At 55.6% G+C, this 16,834-nt stretch overlaps 1 protein-coding gene across 3 annotated transcripts in view; it reads right to left on the bottom strand.

Annotated features, from left to right (window-relative positions):
• The window catches only part of RBPMS (RNA binding protein, mRNA processing factor), a 133,943-nt gene extending 120,577 nt beyond the window's left edge, over positions 1 to 13,366 (bottom strand). For all 3 annotated transcript variants that reach the window (XM_030565273.1, XM_030565274.1, XM_030565272.1), the window contains exon 1: positions 13,236 to 13,366. In XM_030565273.1, the coding sequence (XP_030421133.1) occupies positions 13,236 to 13,298 (63 nt within the window). In that variant the 5' untranslated portion in view covers positions 13,299 to 13,366. The remainder of the gene's footprint in view (positions 1 to 13,235) is intronic.
• Between the last annotated feature and the right edge of the window lie 3,468 nt (positions 13,367 to 16,834).

Below are 16,834 nucleotides of genomic sequence, written 5' to 3'. Positions count from 1 at the left end.
CTCCAGGTTTTTCAATGAATTTCATCTAAACTGCAGCAACTTCAGTACAGGCGAGTCCTCATGCAACAACTCTCCCAAGGTTCCACTCGGGTCAGAGTCACAGTCGTGGGGGATAGTGATTTAACAGTGAAAGCTCAGCTGGGGAATTCAGTCTGTACCAAGGGATGGATCCCAGGACAGATTCCCTCGCTGCAAAATGGGGGAATCTTCAATGTTCTGTTTAGAAATGACTTCTCATTTTGACGTTTGTTTTACTTTAATTAATTATAATGCAATATAAAATAAGAAAAACACTCAAAACTGCAACAAAACGTTTTGATTTTTTTCATGTTTCTGATGACCTAAAATAATTTTTTTCCCCCAGAATTTTCATTCCACGGGAAACATCACAATGTTTTGTTTTCATTCCAATCTGGAACAAACACCAATTTCAAAATGTTGGACTTTCCCATGGAACAGAATTTCTGCGATTACACCGCACTGTACCTTTGCATGTATTTGACCCTGCAGGGCCTGACATGACTGAGATTCAAAGTGTTAGTGTCTTTGTTTCTATCCCTGTCCCCAGCTTTGCCTCATTCCTCTGTATTGATCTCAGCCTGGTGGGGAAGGCTGGCTGCTCCCAGGTGACCCCAGAGAGCAGTTTACACGCATAGACCTCAGACATGAGATTCCTCCCTATTTCTTTCACATGCGGAGGCTGGTTCTCTCCTGTTCTGCACCTGGTTTGGTCACTTACACCCTTGTGAGTGCAAATGCTACCACATCAGAACGGAAGCATTTGCCAGCCCTGTGCACAGGCGTCTGTGGGACACAAGAGACACAGGCAGTGGGGAAATCACACCCCCCTATGCAAACCCTTATCAGGGTTCCCACAGCACGTGCTATGTAGCTAGATGGTGATGACAACAGACCATGGCAAATGCAGCCAGAAGGCCCTTGTGATCAGCGGTTTCCATAGCAGTTGACACCTGACTGACCCCATCACTTGGAAAGCGTCTCCTCCCCTGCATTTCCTGACACTGGGAACAATCTGTCACCTGCAGACAGCTCCAGAGACATTGGGATGCAATAACTTATTTGCCCAGCCCGGCTGGGGTCACATTCTGCAACCCGGCCATCTCAAGAGGACTCCAAACACCCGGGATTTACAGATAAAATACAGCCAAGGCTGCCTGACGGGTACAACACGCTCCCAAGCAAACTTTAACTTGAAAGGGTGAAAGGTGACTGGCAAGGCAGCGAGTATGAGTCACTCGCAAGGCACTTAATTAAGTACGCCAAACTAATACTTAAACCAAGCCTTCGAATCGCCACACTTCAGCAGAGCGAACTTTAATTTTCTACTCGTGGTTTAACAGGTTGGCTGCCCACTGCCCAAAAATAATCCCTGACAAGTCAGAAGACTGGACTCCTGGTTACAGAATAAAATGACGGCAGTGGAATATTTTACCAGAATTGCCCCACAGTCATAAGGCCTGACATTCATATTTGTCAACATCAAACCAATTTTGCAACAGGATTATTTTGCTTCCAGTTACTCTACAGGTCCTGCTGAGGGTGAATTAAGCTGAAGCTTCCTTGGAGAAATTATTTGGTAATATTGTCAAAGGATGACAATAGAGATCACATCATTAAAAGTTTCTGCAATTCTAAGGGCTGCATCATCACTGCATAATCTCTCCCTCCGCATCATCTAGCTCCCTACAGAAAGGCCATTTCTGAGTGATTGATGATATGAAGCTGCTCAGCCTCAGGTTAATTTATTAGCCCTGACTGGTCACCCTTCCTCACACTGAGTAGCTCTCTACTGCAGGAGTGGTCCCTTGGAAATCAATGCGGCATAAGGGAGGGAAAATCTGGCCTGTATGTCCGATAAGGAAGGAGGTGCGTTGCACTCAGTGGATTTCTATCGGTCACAAGAGGCTGGGATGAATATAAGAAAAGGAAAATGTAAGTGAAAATCAAGAAGCAGTTCCTGATAGTGAGATCTGGGACCTATGTCCTGCCCCAACAGTTCACCTGCCTATGGGATTCTCTGTCTTTGCTAGTAGCCGGCAACGCAAGTGAAACTGACATCTGGTCTCAATGAGCACCGGATGATTCTGAAGTGCCTCTAAGCATCAGGCTGGTTAGTGCTGGCTGCCGTGACAAGCCCCAGCGCTAGCAGAACAGTATTCCTCAAGGAAAGGGCTTTCAAGGGGTGAATGTGTGCAGTGGCGGGAGAGGAGCTGGGGCAACGGAGCAAGAGCCAACAGGAAGAGACAGAAGAACATCATTTAAAACCTCAAAAGCTGCTGTATCCAAAGTGCTGGCAGGCTTCTTTCCCGTCAACACAGAACCGCTTTCCTGAAATTGACCTGTAAAATGCGCCTGTCCTTTAGGAAAGTGGAATTTCACCACAACCGCGAAACACGCGTAACGTCCCCAGCGCAGGACGACGGCAGCAGAGCCACGTGGTACGCCCAGCACTCTCTGCCAGCAGGGGACATTCCAGCCCCGGGGATTAGTCCTGACATAAATACTCTCTCCATTAACGGAGTTGCTCTCCTTTTGGTTTAGATTACCAGGGTCTGTTTAAGCATGTTGCAAACCCACAAATTCACTGACATAAACAAGACCGTCCTCGCTGGGCCCCAACTGGGATTTGCAGCTGAGTGTTGCCGCATGCCTGGTTGCCGGCCTCGGGACTCACCCCTGCCACGCAGGGCCTGATGCTCACCTGTGTTTAGAACCAAGTTCAAAGCCACGTGGCCTGGAGGGGCGCAAAAAGGGAGGAGGAAGGTTTCTGCCCCAGCGTGAGGCAGTGCAGGAGAGTGGGAGCAGTGCTTCCGTAGGCAGCAGGGCTTGGGGCTTTGCCACATTGCTCCCCCTGTTCCCACCAAGCACAGCTGTGTGACCCGATACAGGATGCAGCCCTGCTCCCAAGGGCACCTGCACGCCGGCTCTCTGGCCGTCATTCAGCCATCTGAGGGGGACATTTGCTGACTGTTCTAGCGGCACTGCCTGGGAAAAGGATATGACCACATGAACAGCAGCCATCCGAGTCCTGCAAAAGGCAAGCAAAGGACAACAGAGATTTCGTCCTGGGCTGGGCTGAGTGCTCTGCTGATGCCATCCACTCATGGCACACAGGTGCGCCAGGCCCACAGGCTCACCATGATAGTAGAGGCCCAGCTGGGGGGAGCATAACAGGGCGTCCCCTCCTCCCAGAGAGGCAGGCCCAGCAGCACAGGGCCCTTCCTCCCCGCCAGGAGGGACAGTATGGGCTTCCCCTCCCCTTCTGAGAGGCAGGGGTGACAGCTGGTGTGCTCCCAGCACTTACGCCAACAGAGTGTCTCTGCTTGGGAGGGGCATCTCCCCCTACAGCGCAGAGCCCTCTGCTTGGCTGGCAGGTCCCCCAGAGCAGAGGGACTTGGAATTAACACCCCTGCGAACGCATGGCGCAGCTTCCCCGCTCCCCAGAGCGATGGGCTCAGGCTCTCTGCAGACTCAGGTAGCGTCACTATATCAGTTACACTCCTGGCAGCTTCCCCGCCTCAGAGCAATGGGCTCAGGCTCTATGCAGACTCAAGCTTATTTTAAAGCTTTTCTTCTCCGCTGAGAGCTAGACACACATTGCTTTTACAATGCAAGCTGAGATTCTCATGCAATCCTGTGACTCCAGGGGGTGGAGCCCTAGGCTTGGGTCTATATTGTCTGGGCCTTCATTTGGCCCTGCCTGCAACAGCTCAGTGTGAAGGCCATTGGCACTGCAGAATAACACAAACAGAAGAACTGTCATGAAATCCCAGAGACCCTGGCAAACAGCAGCAGGGGAGAAAAGTGGCGGGTAAAGTGAGGGAAAAGGATGAGAGCTGGAACACGGAAATGAGCACAAGAAAGCAAGAGGCTAAGCACTCAGGCAGGATATCACTATGGATGTGAAGTGGGAACCCAGGGCAAGGACAAGGGCAGAGAACTGAGGCAGCATTACCACCGAGTTAGTTCATGCCTCTGAGTATTCTCTAGGGCACTTAAGCAGTAAAGGAAACTGGCTATTTGTGAAACAGCCTAAAAGCCCAATAGTTTCTAAGAGGGGAAGGATAGCCCAGTGGTTGGGGCACTAGCCGGGGACTCATAGACCTGAGTTCAGTTCCAGCTCTCCCACAGATTCCCTGCACGACCTTGGCCAAGTCACTCAGCCTCAGTTCCCATGTGTACAATGGCAGGCCCAGCCCTGTCCTACCTCCCAGGGTGCAAGGGTAGAGCTGGGGAGGGGCTCAGCTGGCACATGGGTGGGCTCCGTGGACATACGTAATTAGATTGACACTCAGAATTATTGCCAGAAAATCCTGGAATATTTTCAGCTGCCTCCCGGCTCAGGATTCCTGAACAGCGATCACTGGCCTCCCCGCTCCTACAGCCCTCATCCCCAGAGCCCCCACCCCAGTGCAGAGCGCCCTCCCACACTCCGAACCCCTCATTTCTGGCCCATGCCAGGACCTGCACCCCCAGCCTGTACCTTCTCCAACACCCCAATCCCCTGCCACTGCCCAAAGCCCTCTCCCATACTCTGAACCCCGCAGCCCAGAGCCATCTCTTGCACCCCAAACCCCTCATCCCTGGCCCCACCTCAAAGCCAACACTCCTAGCTGGAGCCCTCATCCCCTCCCGCATCCCAACCCCCTGCCTCAGCCCGGAGCCCCTCCTGCACCCATAACTCCTCATTTCTGGCCCCACTCCCAAACCCGCACCCTCTCCTGCCCCTCAACCCCCTGAGCCAGCCCGGTGAAAATGAGCAAGTGAGTGAGGGTGGGGAGAGCGAGCAATGGGCGCGCGGAGGAGGGGGAGATGGACTGAGCAGGGGCAGGGCATAGGCAGGGCCTCAAATGAGGGGCGGGACAGGGATGTTTGGTTTTGTGGGAGTAGAAAGTTGGCAGCCCTAAGCCACCTGCCAGCCCAGCAGCTCCCCTGCAGAGGGGCACTCGCTCCTGGCAGCAGAGCGCGTGGGAAGGCACCTGGGGAAATCAGTGCACGCAGCAGGCCCTAGAAACGGCACCTTCCATCTCAGCAGGGCTGCCTCCCGCTGGGAATTCCCCCCACACCCCGAGCGGCCGGTCCCGCTCTTTACTTATGGGAACTCAGCAGAGCCAACTCTAGGGGTGCACCCTGGGAAGGTGCTCCGTCTGAGCCCCTCTCACCTCTCAGCCACAGCCCTGTTAATCAAGAGCCGTGTGCCGCCCAGTACTGCGCCCACCGTTAGTGCAAAGCCAGTTAGGGGGCTGCAGAGCCTGGAGAGCGAGAATGTCTGTCCTTCGGTCCCTGCATCCAGAGGAGCTCTCCTCCGCCTGCTCTGCACCCTGAACATAGAAACCAGAGACCAGATTCCAGCAGGAGTCTTCCCACCTCCTACCCACGAAGGATCAGGGATTTGGGTCTGAAGATCTGGCTGGGGGGAGGCAGGTGCTGGGGTTTCCAAAGCCACCCCACTACCAAATAAGGCATCTGCTAAGATCCACGCCATTCTCAGTCTACAGTTCGACATTCTCATTTACAAAAGCCAGAAGATCGTCTCAGTGGCACATTCCCTCCCAGCCACCTCGCGATCTCCACCAATGTGCAATCTCAGCCTCAGACACACGGGCCTGCCGAAGAGCCAGTGTCACGAAGCACTACTCAGGCGTAGGAAACAGAGCCAGCACCTCCCACCAGCGAACATGGTCCCTTGCTATTAGCACAGACTTGTTAGGCAAGGCCTCTTGCAGTGCTCCCCATGCATCCCCGTGTTACAGCACCTCCGGGAGAGGCTTGCTCAGCCCCTGCTGGCCCCGTTGGCCCGAGAGCCCCGTTGCTGGAGGATGGTACAGGAGTTCGTGTGCCAGCCCTGCAGCTGATCACTCAGGCCCACCCTGGCCCTCGCTCCCACCAAAGGCCACGCAGCTGAGCATAAGGAGAGCGGAGAGATCCGGCTGCAGGGACAGGGCTGATAGGCCGGGTTCCATAGATGGGGAGTTAGGCGCTGTCTGGGACACGCTGCCTGGATGGCACCCCGCGGGATGGTAACAGTGACTAACACAGCCAGGAGCAGTTTGCCATACGCAGCAATCCAGTCCCCCTAGCCCGAGCACGAAGCTCCGTGGGCATGTTAACAGGCTAGTTCCACAGGATACAAAGCCAAAGAAAAGGGTCTGGGTTCCTGTCTGTGTGGTGCTCAGAGCCCTGCCCTTGGGGGTCTGGCGAGATAAAGGGGTTTGCTTCTAGCCCTTAGTCTAGCTGTGATGACACCCATTAATTCTCGGCCTGGTTTGCATGGTATGAAAACAGCTGAGGGAAGGGTTTGACCTAACCAGCCCCATGCCGGGCAGAACAAGGCCTGTGCTGGAAGCCAGTGCACAGATACAGGTGGCTCCAAAAGGGGAGATGTGTACGTTGCGGGGTGATACCAGCAAGGCTGCAATACGGTGCAAAGGCCTCTCAGTGCCTGGCCCTCAAAGGTATAGACAGCCAATTTCCAAGCCTGGAGCCTAGAATAAACGAGGGAAACCCAGCGTGCTCACCACCATCCTCCACACACCCAGCAGAACCACCGTCCTTCTGGCTGCCCCCAGATGGGCCCGAACTGGAAGGAAGTTCCCTGCCGTGTCAGAAGGATCCACCTCTGTCTCTTCCCTACAAAGGCCACACATATGTGTCAGCAGGCAGACTCTGCCACAAATTGTGTGTTTAAAAACAAACAGTGGCAAGGCATGGGTTGGGTGAGCTGAAAGGCGCCCTCCTCCATGCAGCCAGTCCTGGCTGGCTCTCCCATGCATACATCGACTCCATGTCTGTCCTAGGAGAGCTACGCTGGGGAGGGGGTGAGTTTGTACAGGTCATTCTACTGGTACCACCCCTAGCGTGGGTGCAGTTATACTGATATGAAGGTGTCTGTATCACTGATACCACCATTCCTTTTCCCATACAGGGCTAGCTGTGAGTACCTTTATGCTGGTATAATCACATTCACACTAGAAGGATGGAACCATGTTAGCTAGCCTGGGCTTGTTAAAACACTGTGTAGACAAGTCAAGAGACAGGCAAAGGCCATGGGCAAAACCATGTTTCTGACTCGCGATTGATGGCTAAACTGATGGGGCTGACCCCGCATGCCCCTTCCAGCCAGCACCAGGCAGTGCCTCTCACAGCCACATCTCCCAAGGGAGAGCCTGGCTTTTAGGAGGGTGCTGGGTAATCAAGTCACATGGCTTATGATCCCCCTGGTTCCCCGAGCAGCCCATTGGAAATGCCGGGAAAAGATGCCATGAAAGGGAGGCTGTGCCCTGCAGAAAATCGTGCTAATATTAGAGGGGATGTCACAGACTGGAGGCAGGGAAGGAAGAGTCACAGAATAGAGGGAGTGTCACAGAGTGGGGTGATGGGTGGAGGGAGACAACAGGGTGACTCATGCTGTAAAACAAAACTTTGATTTTTATGGAAATTTGCCATGTCTCCCCCTTCACTGTGCCAAGATCTGATGTGCCCACCCCACCGATGGAATGAGTGATCCTCTCACCAGCGCTGCTCCATTCACATCCACGCCCCAGATGGAGAAAGATCTGGGAGGATGCTCACTGAAATCTACTCTGTGAGGGAAACTGATGCTAGCTTTCACCATTTTATTGCATCTCATGATATTTAGTGTTTTCTTTAAAGCCCCAGCTCCTGGAGTCAGGTGATTCCCTTTCATTGTAAAAGTAAGTTTCCAGATCTCATGGTTAGAGAGAGCAGCTTGAAAATGTGACCTGGCTGCAATCTGAAGGCTCAGAGACCAGACAGCAAAGGAAAAGACCCCAACATTTGTTATGTCTTACAATCCAATGAGTCTGGGGGGCTTGAACCCTGGAGGCTTAGAGTTGGTGATCCTGGAACTGCAACTGAATTTCTTTGTGACCAAAGGAAGGAAGCCTATGGTGCTAACTAGCTGGCAAGGCCCAACTAGCTGTCCTCACTGTCTGCAGCAAAACCTCAAGCCTTCATATCAGAAGAGAGTCCACCACCAGTAACTCCCCCTGCCCCAAGCCATGTTAGTATCAGTTATAGCGATTCATCGGGAGCATTCCACTCTTGGTAACGTGCACTAAGGAACAGTGCAGCCAAATGGTCAAGGACTCTTTACACAACATGATCTGCACTCTCCATTGCACAGCGACACCGTTCCAAACACAATGATTTCCCCCTCCGTCTTCTGCTGGACATGAGGCCAAAGTTTTGGGCCTGCTCCGCCTCCTATTCAGTGTTCGGCTTGACGACTTTACTGGAAGCAGGGCTAAGCTCTCAGTGAGTAAAAAGCACTCTATATCCTATTTAAATACAATGAAAGCCCGGTATAGCTACAACCTGCCTTCCGTGCTAGGAAGATATACAATGGAGTGATGCAATCCAAAGAAAAGTACTTTGTCACAGCCCTACAACGGTCCACATTCCCGCTCACCTGGGAAGAGTACTGGTTTTATGGACAAAAATCAATAATTATTTGTTATCATTATTATCCGTGCAAAAGGCGGGCAAGCAGGGCTGCCCAGAGGATTCAGGGAGCCTGGGGCAAAGCAATTTCAGGGCCCCTTCCATAAGAAAAAAGTTGTATAACTATAGAACATTATATTCTCGAGGGGGCCCGGGGCAAATTGCCCCATTTGCCCCTCCCTCCCCCCGGGAAGCCCTGCGGGCAAGTAGTTTAGTACCGGATACATTTTCAAGCCACTTTTACAATCCGTGTCAGAAATAATGCAATTTGTCCATTTAACAGGTGTTTGTATTCTGTGGTGACATCCAGCTGAACACAGAAAAGGCTTAGGTCTGAAATTACCCTCCCAAGGGTTGGCAAGTTTGATGCATATACTGTATTTGAATATAAATTATGATAGTCAGGTGCCAACTGAAAAACAAATAGTTTAAGAATGCCGCCAATCTCGTGTTGCATCAACCTGATACCTTCTTTCAGATCTGGGGTAGAATCCGAGATATATTTGATAATGGGCTCTTCTGTCTAGCAGAGAAAGGAACAACACGAGCCAATGGCTGGAAGCTAAACCTAGACAAATTCAGACTGAAAACTAAGCATACATTTTACGGGTGAGGGTTTTAACCTTTGGAACAATTTACCATGGTGGATTCTCCATCATGGACAATTTTCAGATCAGGATGGAATGCTTTTCTCAAAGATCTGCTCTGGGCAGCTCTCCAGCCTGTGCTATGCAGAAGGTCAGATCAGATCATCATAGTGGCCCCTTCTGGCCTTGGAATCTACGAATTTGTCCAACTAGATATGATACGTCCTCCCTCTGCCAACAGGCTTGGAGGAGCTCATATTTGGCTGTTATTACACTCAGAATACCTAGATCAGTGGTTCTCAAACTGTGGCTCGGAACCCCAAAGTGGGACACGACCCCATTTTAATGGGGTCACCAGGGCTGACGTTAGACTTGCTGGGGCCCGGGGCCAAAGTCCAAAACTCTCAAGTTTCAGCCCTGGGTGGCAGGGCTCAAGTTACAGGCCCCTACACCTGGTGCTGAGTCCTTGGGCTTGAGCTTTGCCCCCTCTCCCACCTGCCCGGGGCAGCCAGGCTGGAGCGGGATCAGGCTTCGGTCTCCACTCCTGGGGTTGTGTAGTAATTTTTGTTGTCGGAAGAGGGGTGCGGTGCCATGAAGTTTGAGACCCCCTGACCTAGATTATCCTGACTTCCAGTCGCAGGTAAAACCCGAAAGCTCATTGGACATCTAGAAAATATTCTCTTTCCAGTGACATACAAACGGTCTGAATTTCACCTTCCATCAGTCTAGGAGCAGTTTGAGAATCTCCACATTATATGATATCAAGTATCAGAGGGGTAGCCGTGTTAGTCTGGATCTGTAAAAGCAGCAAAGAATCCTGTGGCACCTTATAGACTAACAGACGTTTTGGATGCATCTGAAGAAGTGGGTATTCACCCACGAAAGCTCATGCTCCAAAACGTCTGTTAGTCTATAAGGTGCCACAGGATTCTTTGCTGCTTTCACATTATATGATTAAGTTTAACATGTGAAAAGCAGCAAAGACTCCTGTGGCACCTTATAGACTAACAGCCGTATTGGAGCATGAGCTTTCCTGGGTGAATAGCCACTTCGTCGTGCGTCTGACAAAGTGGGTATTCACCCACAAAAGCTCATGCTCCAATACGTCTGTTAGTTTATAAGGTGCCACAGGATTCTCTGTCACTTTTTACAGATGCAGACTAACACGGCTACCCCTCTGATACTTTAATATGTAAGTATTTTGCTAAGATTGTATCTGAACCAGAGACACACAAACAGCATGGATGGGGGGAGGGGTGTGCACATGCATGCTTACAGACATCTGTGCCATTAACTCAGTGAGCCAGTCCCAAAAGAAACCTGGGTATTTTCCTTTAAGTGGGTGAGCCCAACCAGGGATGGGAGGCCCCGTCCCAAGCACAATGACAAAGTAACTACTTCAGTACTTTGCAGAAAGCCGCAGCCCTCCAGACTGGCAAACCTTCTCTATGATCCCCCTCCTGCAGAGCTGGGGGAAGTACCACTCAGCGCACAGCTGCTACCTGAAGGACAGGTCCTGAGACTTAAACCACTCCAAATATTTATACTCCTATGAAGGTGACCAGACAGCAAGTGTGAAAAATCAGGACAGAGGCGGGGTAATAGGCACCTGTATAAGATAAAGCCCCAAATATCAGGACTGTCCCTATAAAATCAGGACATCTGGTCACCCTAACTCCTATGTGCTATAAAATATCACACACCATGTGGGTGGACACATTAATGGGCACTTGTTCAGGAAAACTTAGCACTTTGCTGGACAGGAGAGTTACTTCATTATCTGAAACACCTATAAACACACCATTCCACTCCTTTCACTGTATCTGTAGACGAACTGTACGTAGACAGAATATTTACCGAATGGTGGTGAGACAGGTGAGATTTGACTGGCCATCAGGAATCCCACCCTACTGTGTGGGTCACTGCACTACGCCATCCCCAAGTTAAGAAGTCACAGACGCTTGTTGTATTCACTGGGAGCTACCGATTCCCTGCTCACAACTCCCTCTGTGGTCTGTGGTAGGCAAGCGGCAAAGATGAAATGTCTTTCATAACTGGACAGAAAGGTTGGTAGATGCCACAAGAGCCTGCCTTGGAGAAGTGGCTTTCACACCAGCAGAACAGTATGATCCCCAGGGGAACCGTTATCTTTTGACAGTAAGTTTTCCAAAAAGGACAGTTTTTAGAGAGCAGGAGGAAAGCGTAACAATGGAGCAGATGAGATGGTTTGCTGGGCTTAAAAATGAGGTGGGGCCCATGAGTCTGACCTGTCTCTCTCTTAGCAGACAGACTAAAACAAACGAAGCTGAGAGTTACTAAAAGTCATGAAAAGTGTCCAACCACTAGGAGCCAGGTGTTCTTTGTGAGATGCCTCTCCTGTCCTGTCCTGTCCTGTCCTGTCCTGTGGGGAGTGCAAGCAACCACCCTGGCCTTGTGTCTCAGCACTTGAGACTTGCATGCAGACGGGTGCAACCGCACTGCCCTGGCAACGTTCAACAGCACAGTGACTCTGCCCCGGCTCACCCCTGCCATATGGTACTTTATGGAGTGTGCATATTAACTCTCCTCCCGCCTCCGCTGCTCTCCCTGCTGCCCTGGTATCACCCAGCCATGCAGGGTCTGGGGAGCGCCGGCCAGGCCCCCAGCCCCCAGCAGTGCCCAGGCTGGTGATGGGGCGGGGGGCTCAGCCGGGCACCCAGCCCCCAGCAGTGCCCGGAGCCGGTGGCGGGGCCCGGGGGGCTCCGCCAGGCACCCAGCCCCCAGCAGTGCCCGGGCCAGTGGCGGGGCGGGGGGGCTCAGCCCAGCACCCAGCCCCCAGCCGTGCTCGGGCCGGTGGCGGGGCGGGGGGGCTCAGCCAGGCACCCAGCCCCCAGTAGTGCTCAGGTCGGTGGCGGGGCGGGGGGGCTCAGCCCAGCACCCAGCCCCCAGCCGTGCTCGGGCCGGTGGCGGGGCGGGGGGGCTCAGCCGGGCACTCAGACCCCAGCAGTGCCCGGAGCCGGGGGCGGGGGCGGGGGCTCAGCCGGGCACCCAGCCCCCAGCAGTGCCCGGAGCCCGTAGCGGGGCGGGGGGCTCAGCCGGGCACCCAGCCCCCTGCAGTGCCGGGGGCGGTGGGGGCCTTACCAGGGCCCGGCAGCGAACAAGCCCAGCGCAGCGCTCCGTGGGCCGACGGGACGGGGGGCTCCATGGCCCCGCGAGTGCGGGCGGCCCGGCCCGGCGTCCGGAGGAGTCTCTGGGGCCGGGCTCTGTCCCAGCAGCGGCGCGGGGCGAACACCTGAGCGACCCCCCAGCCCGCTGCAGTCCCGGGCGGGGCGGCCATGGACAGACCGGGATCGGGCTCCAGGGTCCTGGGACCCGGCCGCTCCCTTCGGGAACTTCCCACCCCGTCCCGCTGCGGCCCCTCTTCCCCGCTCCACTGCCCCGCGCTCCCCCCTTCCCCTCTGCCCCGCTCCCCTCCGGGCCGCCCGGCTCCCCCTTCCCCTCCGGGCACCGCTCCCCTGTCCCCTCTGTCCCGCTCCGATCCGGGCCGTCCGGCTCCCCCTTCCCCTCCGGGCACCGCTCCCCTGTCCCCTCTGCCCCGCTCCGATCCGGGCCGCCCGGCTCCCTCTTCCCCTCCGGGCACCGCTCCCCTGTCCCCTCTGTCCCGCTCCCCTCCGGGCACCGCTCCCCTCCGGGCCGCCCGGCTCCCCCTTCCCCTCCGGGCACCGCTCTCCTGTCCCCTCTGTCCCGCTCCCCTCCGGGCACCGCTCCCCTCCGGGCCGCCCGGCTCCCTCTTCCCCTCCGGGCACCGCTCTCCTGTCCCCTCTGTCCCGCTCCCCTCCGGGCCGCCCGGCTCCCTAGTCCCCTCCGGGCACCGCTCCCCGGCCCCCTCTCACCCTCCTGCCCGGCTCCCCCGGCCCCCCCTCACCCTCCTGCCCGGCTCCCCACTTCCCCTCTGTCCCGCTCCCCGCGGGCCGCCCGGCTCCCTCTTCCCCTCCGGGCACCGCTCCCCCCGGCCCCTCTGCCCCGCTCCCCTCCGGGCACCGCTCCCCGGCCCCCCCTCACCCTCCTGCCCGGTTCCCCCCGGCCCCCCCTCACCCTCCTGCCCCGCTCCCCCTCCGCCCCCCAACCTCCCCGTGCTGCGCCCCGCGGGTCCCACTACCCCCGCGCCCCGCGCCCGGATGGTACCTCCTCCTCGGGCAGGCCGGGCTCGGCCGCGCCGCTCTCCTTGTCGGCGGGGAGGCTGCTCATGGTGCCGTCCCGGGGCGCACGCAGCCGGCTGCGGAGAGGCTGCTCCCTGCCGCTGGCAGCATGAGGAGCTGGCGACGCTGCACTGAGCCCCGGCAGCCCGGCCCGGCAGGGAGCTGCGGCGCGGGGGAGGGACGGGGGGCGGGGGAGCCTGGGCTGCCGCCGCTGGGCCAGGGGTGCCCGGTCCGTGCGCCCTACGCGCTCCGGGCAGCTCCCTCCCGGGCCCCCCGGGGGAGGGGGCAGGCCTGGCTGGGGGCAGGGCAGGGCAGGGCAGACAGGGGAAGTTGGGCGGCATGAGAGGCAGGGGGGGCCGGGCTGGGTGTGGGGAAAACCCTAAACTCCCCCTGTCCCCAGCACATGGTCTCAGCACTAGCTCCCTCCCACGAGCACCCTGGGATGTTTGGGAGCCATCACTGACAATGGCTCAGCCCTAGCTGGGGGTTCACCCTGTCCAGGCTTCCCAGAAAGCCAAGGCCTTGAAACTTGGCTTTTCCCATGAACGCGGAGCTTGTCCTTTACCTGATGGGTTCTGACACCAAGGGGTTCCCATGGCTGTGGGCTTGCTAGGGTCACAGACCAGCCAGCTGTGCTTGTGTTGGGACACTTTGTACCTCCTTTCTGTTAGCACCTGCTTCTCCCGCTTCCCCTCCCATGGGACTCGGAGGGCCGCACAGAGCACTGGTGCTGGAATTCAGACCCTAATCCTGCTCCCTTCTTGGCATCAACAGCCAAACTGGCATCACCCCCTGGGGCCCTGGCAGTGCAAACTCCTGGGGCTGGCACCACCCATTATTATTTCTACGGCACCCTGCACCCACCCCTATGGCATTGCACAAAGGGACTCTACAATGGCTGGAGTGCCACTCGGCTGGGGTGGTTTGGGGATCCCTGAGTAACTCACCTCTCACTTGCCAAGCGTGAATCACTGCAATTGAACAGGCAGGATGGGACCCATTCAGGCTAGGAAAAGGGTGCAGATTTGTTAACAGTGAGATTAATTAACCACTGCTAGGGTCATGGTGGATTCTCCATCAGGTGGGATCTTTAAATCCAGTCTGGGGACGGGTGGGGTGGGGGGTCTCCTTCTAACAGACACAGTCTAGTTAACCACCAGTTGCTGGGCAGGATGCAGGAATCCCTGAATGAGATTCTGTGGCCTGCAAAGTGCTGGTCAGACTAGATGATCACGGTGATTCCTTTTGGCCTTACCCCTTGGGAATCTCTGAAATCGGGGCTGGAAAAGGCAACAGCCCACAAGGGCTCCCTCCAGTAGCGGGTAGCCAGAGAACTTGTGGATTACATTAAGGAGGAACATAACATTGAACATACACCACAAGTAGGAGATGAGTAAACGAGCATGCTCTGGAAGCAGCCTCCCCCACCAAGGGCGCTTTCAAATTGGCATCTCTTTGCATTTCCTGGTGCTGGCTTGGGCTCGGATCCATCCACACTGAGCCCCACTGAAGCAGTGCACTCCCATGGCAACTGGCTCTGCCTGCACAGGTCCCTACTTCCCCCATACGATTTACACCCCCGGACCTTGCCCACTGCCAGCCCCCCGCCCTCATCTCGCCCCACTGAGCACAGTCTGAGCCCAGAGAGGAGTGGCCGTGCTGCAGGCAGGGCAGGGGCGAGACCGGACTGTCCCTCCACACACCAAACCCCGACCGAGTGCAAGCGAGAGATCCCCTCAGTTGTCAGGGGCCAGAAGAGGCACCTTTTTGAAATGCAGCTCGCCCTTGTGAGGGAGAAAGATGTCACACTGTGCAATCCCTTGTCACTGGGGTGGGAATGGACAGGAATAACAAAGGGACCCACTGGCTCCTTGCTCCCTTCCCTGGAGGATTCCTGCCCACTCTGACAGACCCCCCCCTTGCCCCAGAGCCCAGCTTCCCCAGCACCCTAGCAGCACTTGCACAGCTCGCCAGGCCCACGCAGCCCCATTCCGCTGAACAGAGCATATACAGGGAAGCACACGCTGTCAGTGTCCATGGGCCAGAGCCTCTTGCAGGAGATGCTTGGAGAAGGGTCCAAAATGACACATCTTCCCGACCTGTGGGAGTTGCTTCATTCCTTGGCGGTAATTGCTGGGTGTGGCCTGTACTGGGCCCCAGTAACATGCTGCTCCATGTTATCCTTGGGATTGTGTATACACACTTCTGGGACCACCTCAATTATTGCTACCCTGAACAAATGGATGAATGAAGAATTTGCATCCCATTCAAAATATTTGTCCAGGCCTAGTTCAACTTCAGGCCAAAGCATGTGGCAGGGTGCTGCTGTACTGCACTGGAATATTGTTATGAAGGATACGCTTGGCCATGACTTACTTGACCAGGAGTTGCTACCCAGTGGGTACAGAAGGGTTAAGCAGCTGCAGTGGGGCAGAGCAGGAGACATGAGGTGTGTGTCTCACCTCACAGAATGGTCAGAGATGGGATGAATGGGTGGATTGTTAGAGCACTGGCTGAAAGGACCCCTATCAATGAAGGATCTGCAAAGACAATGGGAATACCATGGCTGGGACATTTGCACCTAGCAACCAACCAAGATTAAGGTGGTTTTCCCCCCACCTGGCTGCAGAGAAACAGGGCAAAGGCCCTGAGCTGGAGAACAAAGGGTGGCCTTTGGACAGACACAGCAGCTCTCACCTGCTGGGACCAAGTGACAAAGGGACAGAGATGGTTCCTATAGGAGCATGGCTTGGCCAGTATGGACTATGCTGTATCTTTGTTTCTCTGTGCTAACCTAAGGACATCCCGATGCTGTGTTCCAACTGGCTAATCCATCCAGGCTGCCTGGGGTTACTGCAAATGCTTCATAGATTCCAAGGCCAGAAGGGATCATTGTGATCATCTAGTCCAGTGGTTTTCAAACTTTTTTTCTGATGACCCAGTTGAAGAAAATTTTTGATGCCTGAAACCCAGTGGAACTGAGGATGAGGGGGTTGGGGTGTGGGAGGGGCTCAGGGCTGGGGCACAGGGTTGGGGTGTGGTGGTGGAGCTGGGATGAGGGGTTCGGGTGTGGGAGGGGGTTCTGGGGTGGTGGTGCAGACTCTGGGGTGGGGCCAGGGATGAGGGGTTTGGGGTGTAGGAAGAGGCTCCAGGTTTGGGGGGGCTCAGGGCTGGGGCAGGGGATTGGGGTGTGGGGTTGGGTGGTGGACTTACCTCTGGCAGCTCCCAGTCTGCAGCACAGCGGGGATGCTAAGGCAGGCTTCCTGCCTGTCCTGGCACCGTGGACTGTGCTGCACCCCAGAAGCAGACAGCAGCAGGTCCGGCTCCTAGGTTGAAGTGCACAAACAGCTCTGTGCTGCTCTTGCCTGCAGGCACCGCCTCCTCCCCCCAGCTCCCATTGGCCAGGAACCAGCAAAGTCAGAAGTCAGACCTGCTGCTGGCCACGTCCAAGGCACAGCGTGGTGTCAGAACAGCTAGTGCTTACCTTAGCCGGGCAGCACCACCGATGGAACATTTAACGGCCCAGTCCTGACCAGAGCTGGCACGACCCCGTCCCTACCATTCTGTGACCCAGTTCTGAGTCGT

Source organism: Gopherus evgoodei, chromosome 5 (assembly GCF_007399415.2).
Source record: "Gopherus evgoodei ecotype Sinaloan lineage chromosome 5, rGopEvg1_v1.p, whole genome shotgun sequence".
Classification (NCBI taxonomy): domain Eukaryota; kingdom Metazoa; phylum Chordata; order Testudines; family Testudinidae; genus Gopherus; species Gopherus evgoodei.
The sequence above is the reverse complement of the archived record's forward strand: the minus strand, read 5'-3'. Positions and strand labels throughout refer to the sequence as shown.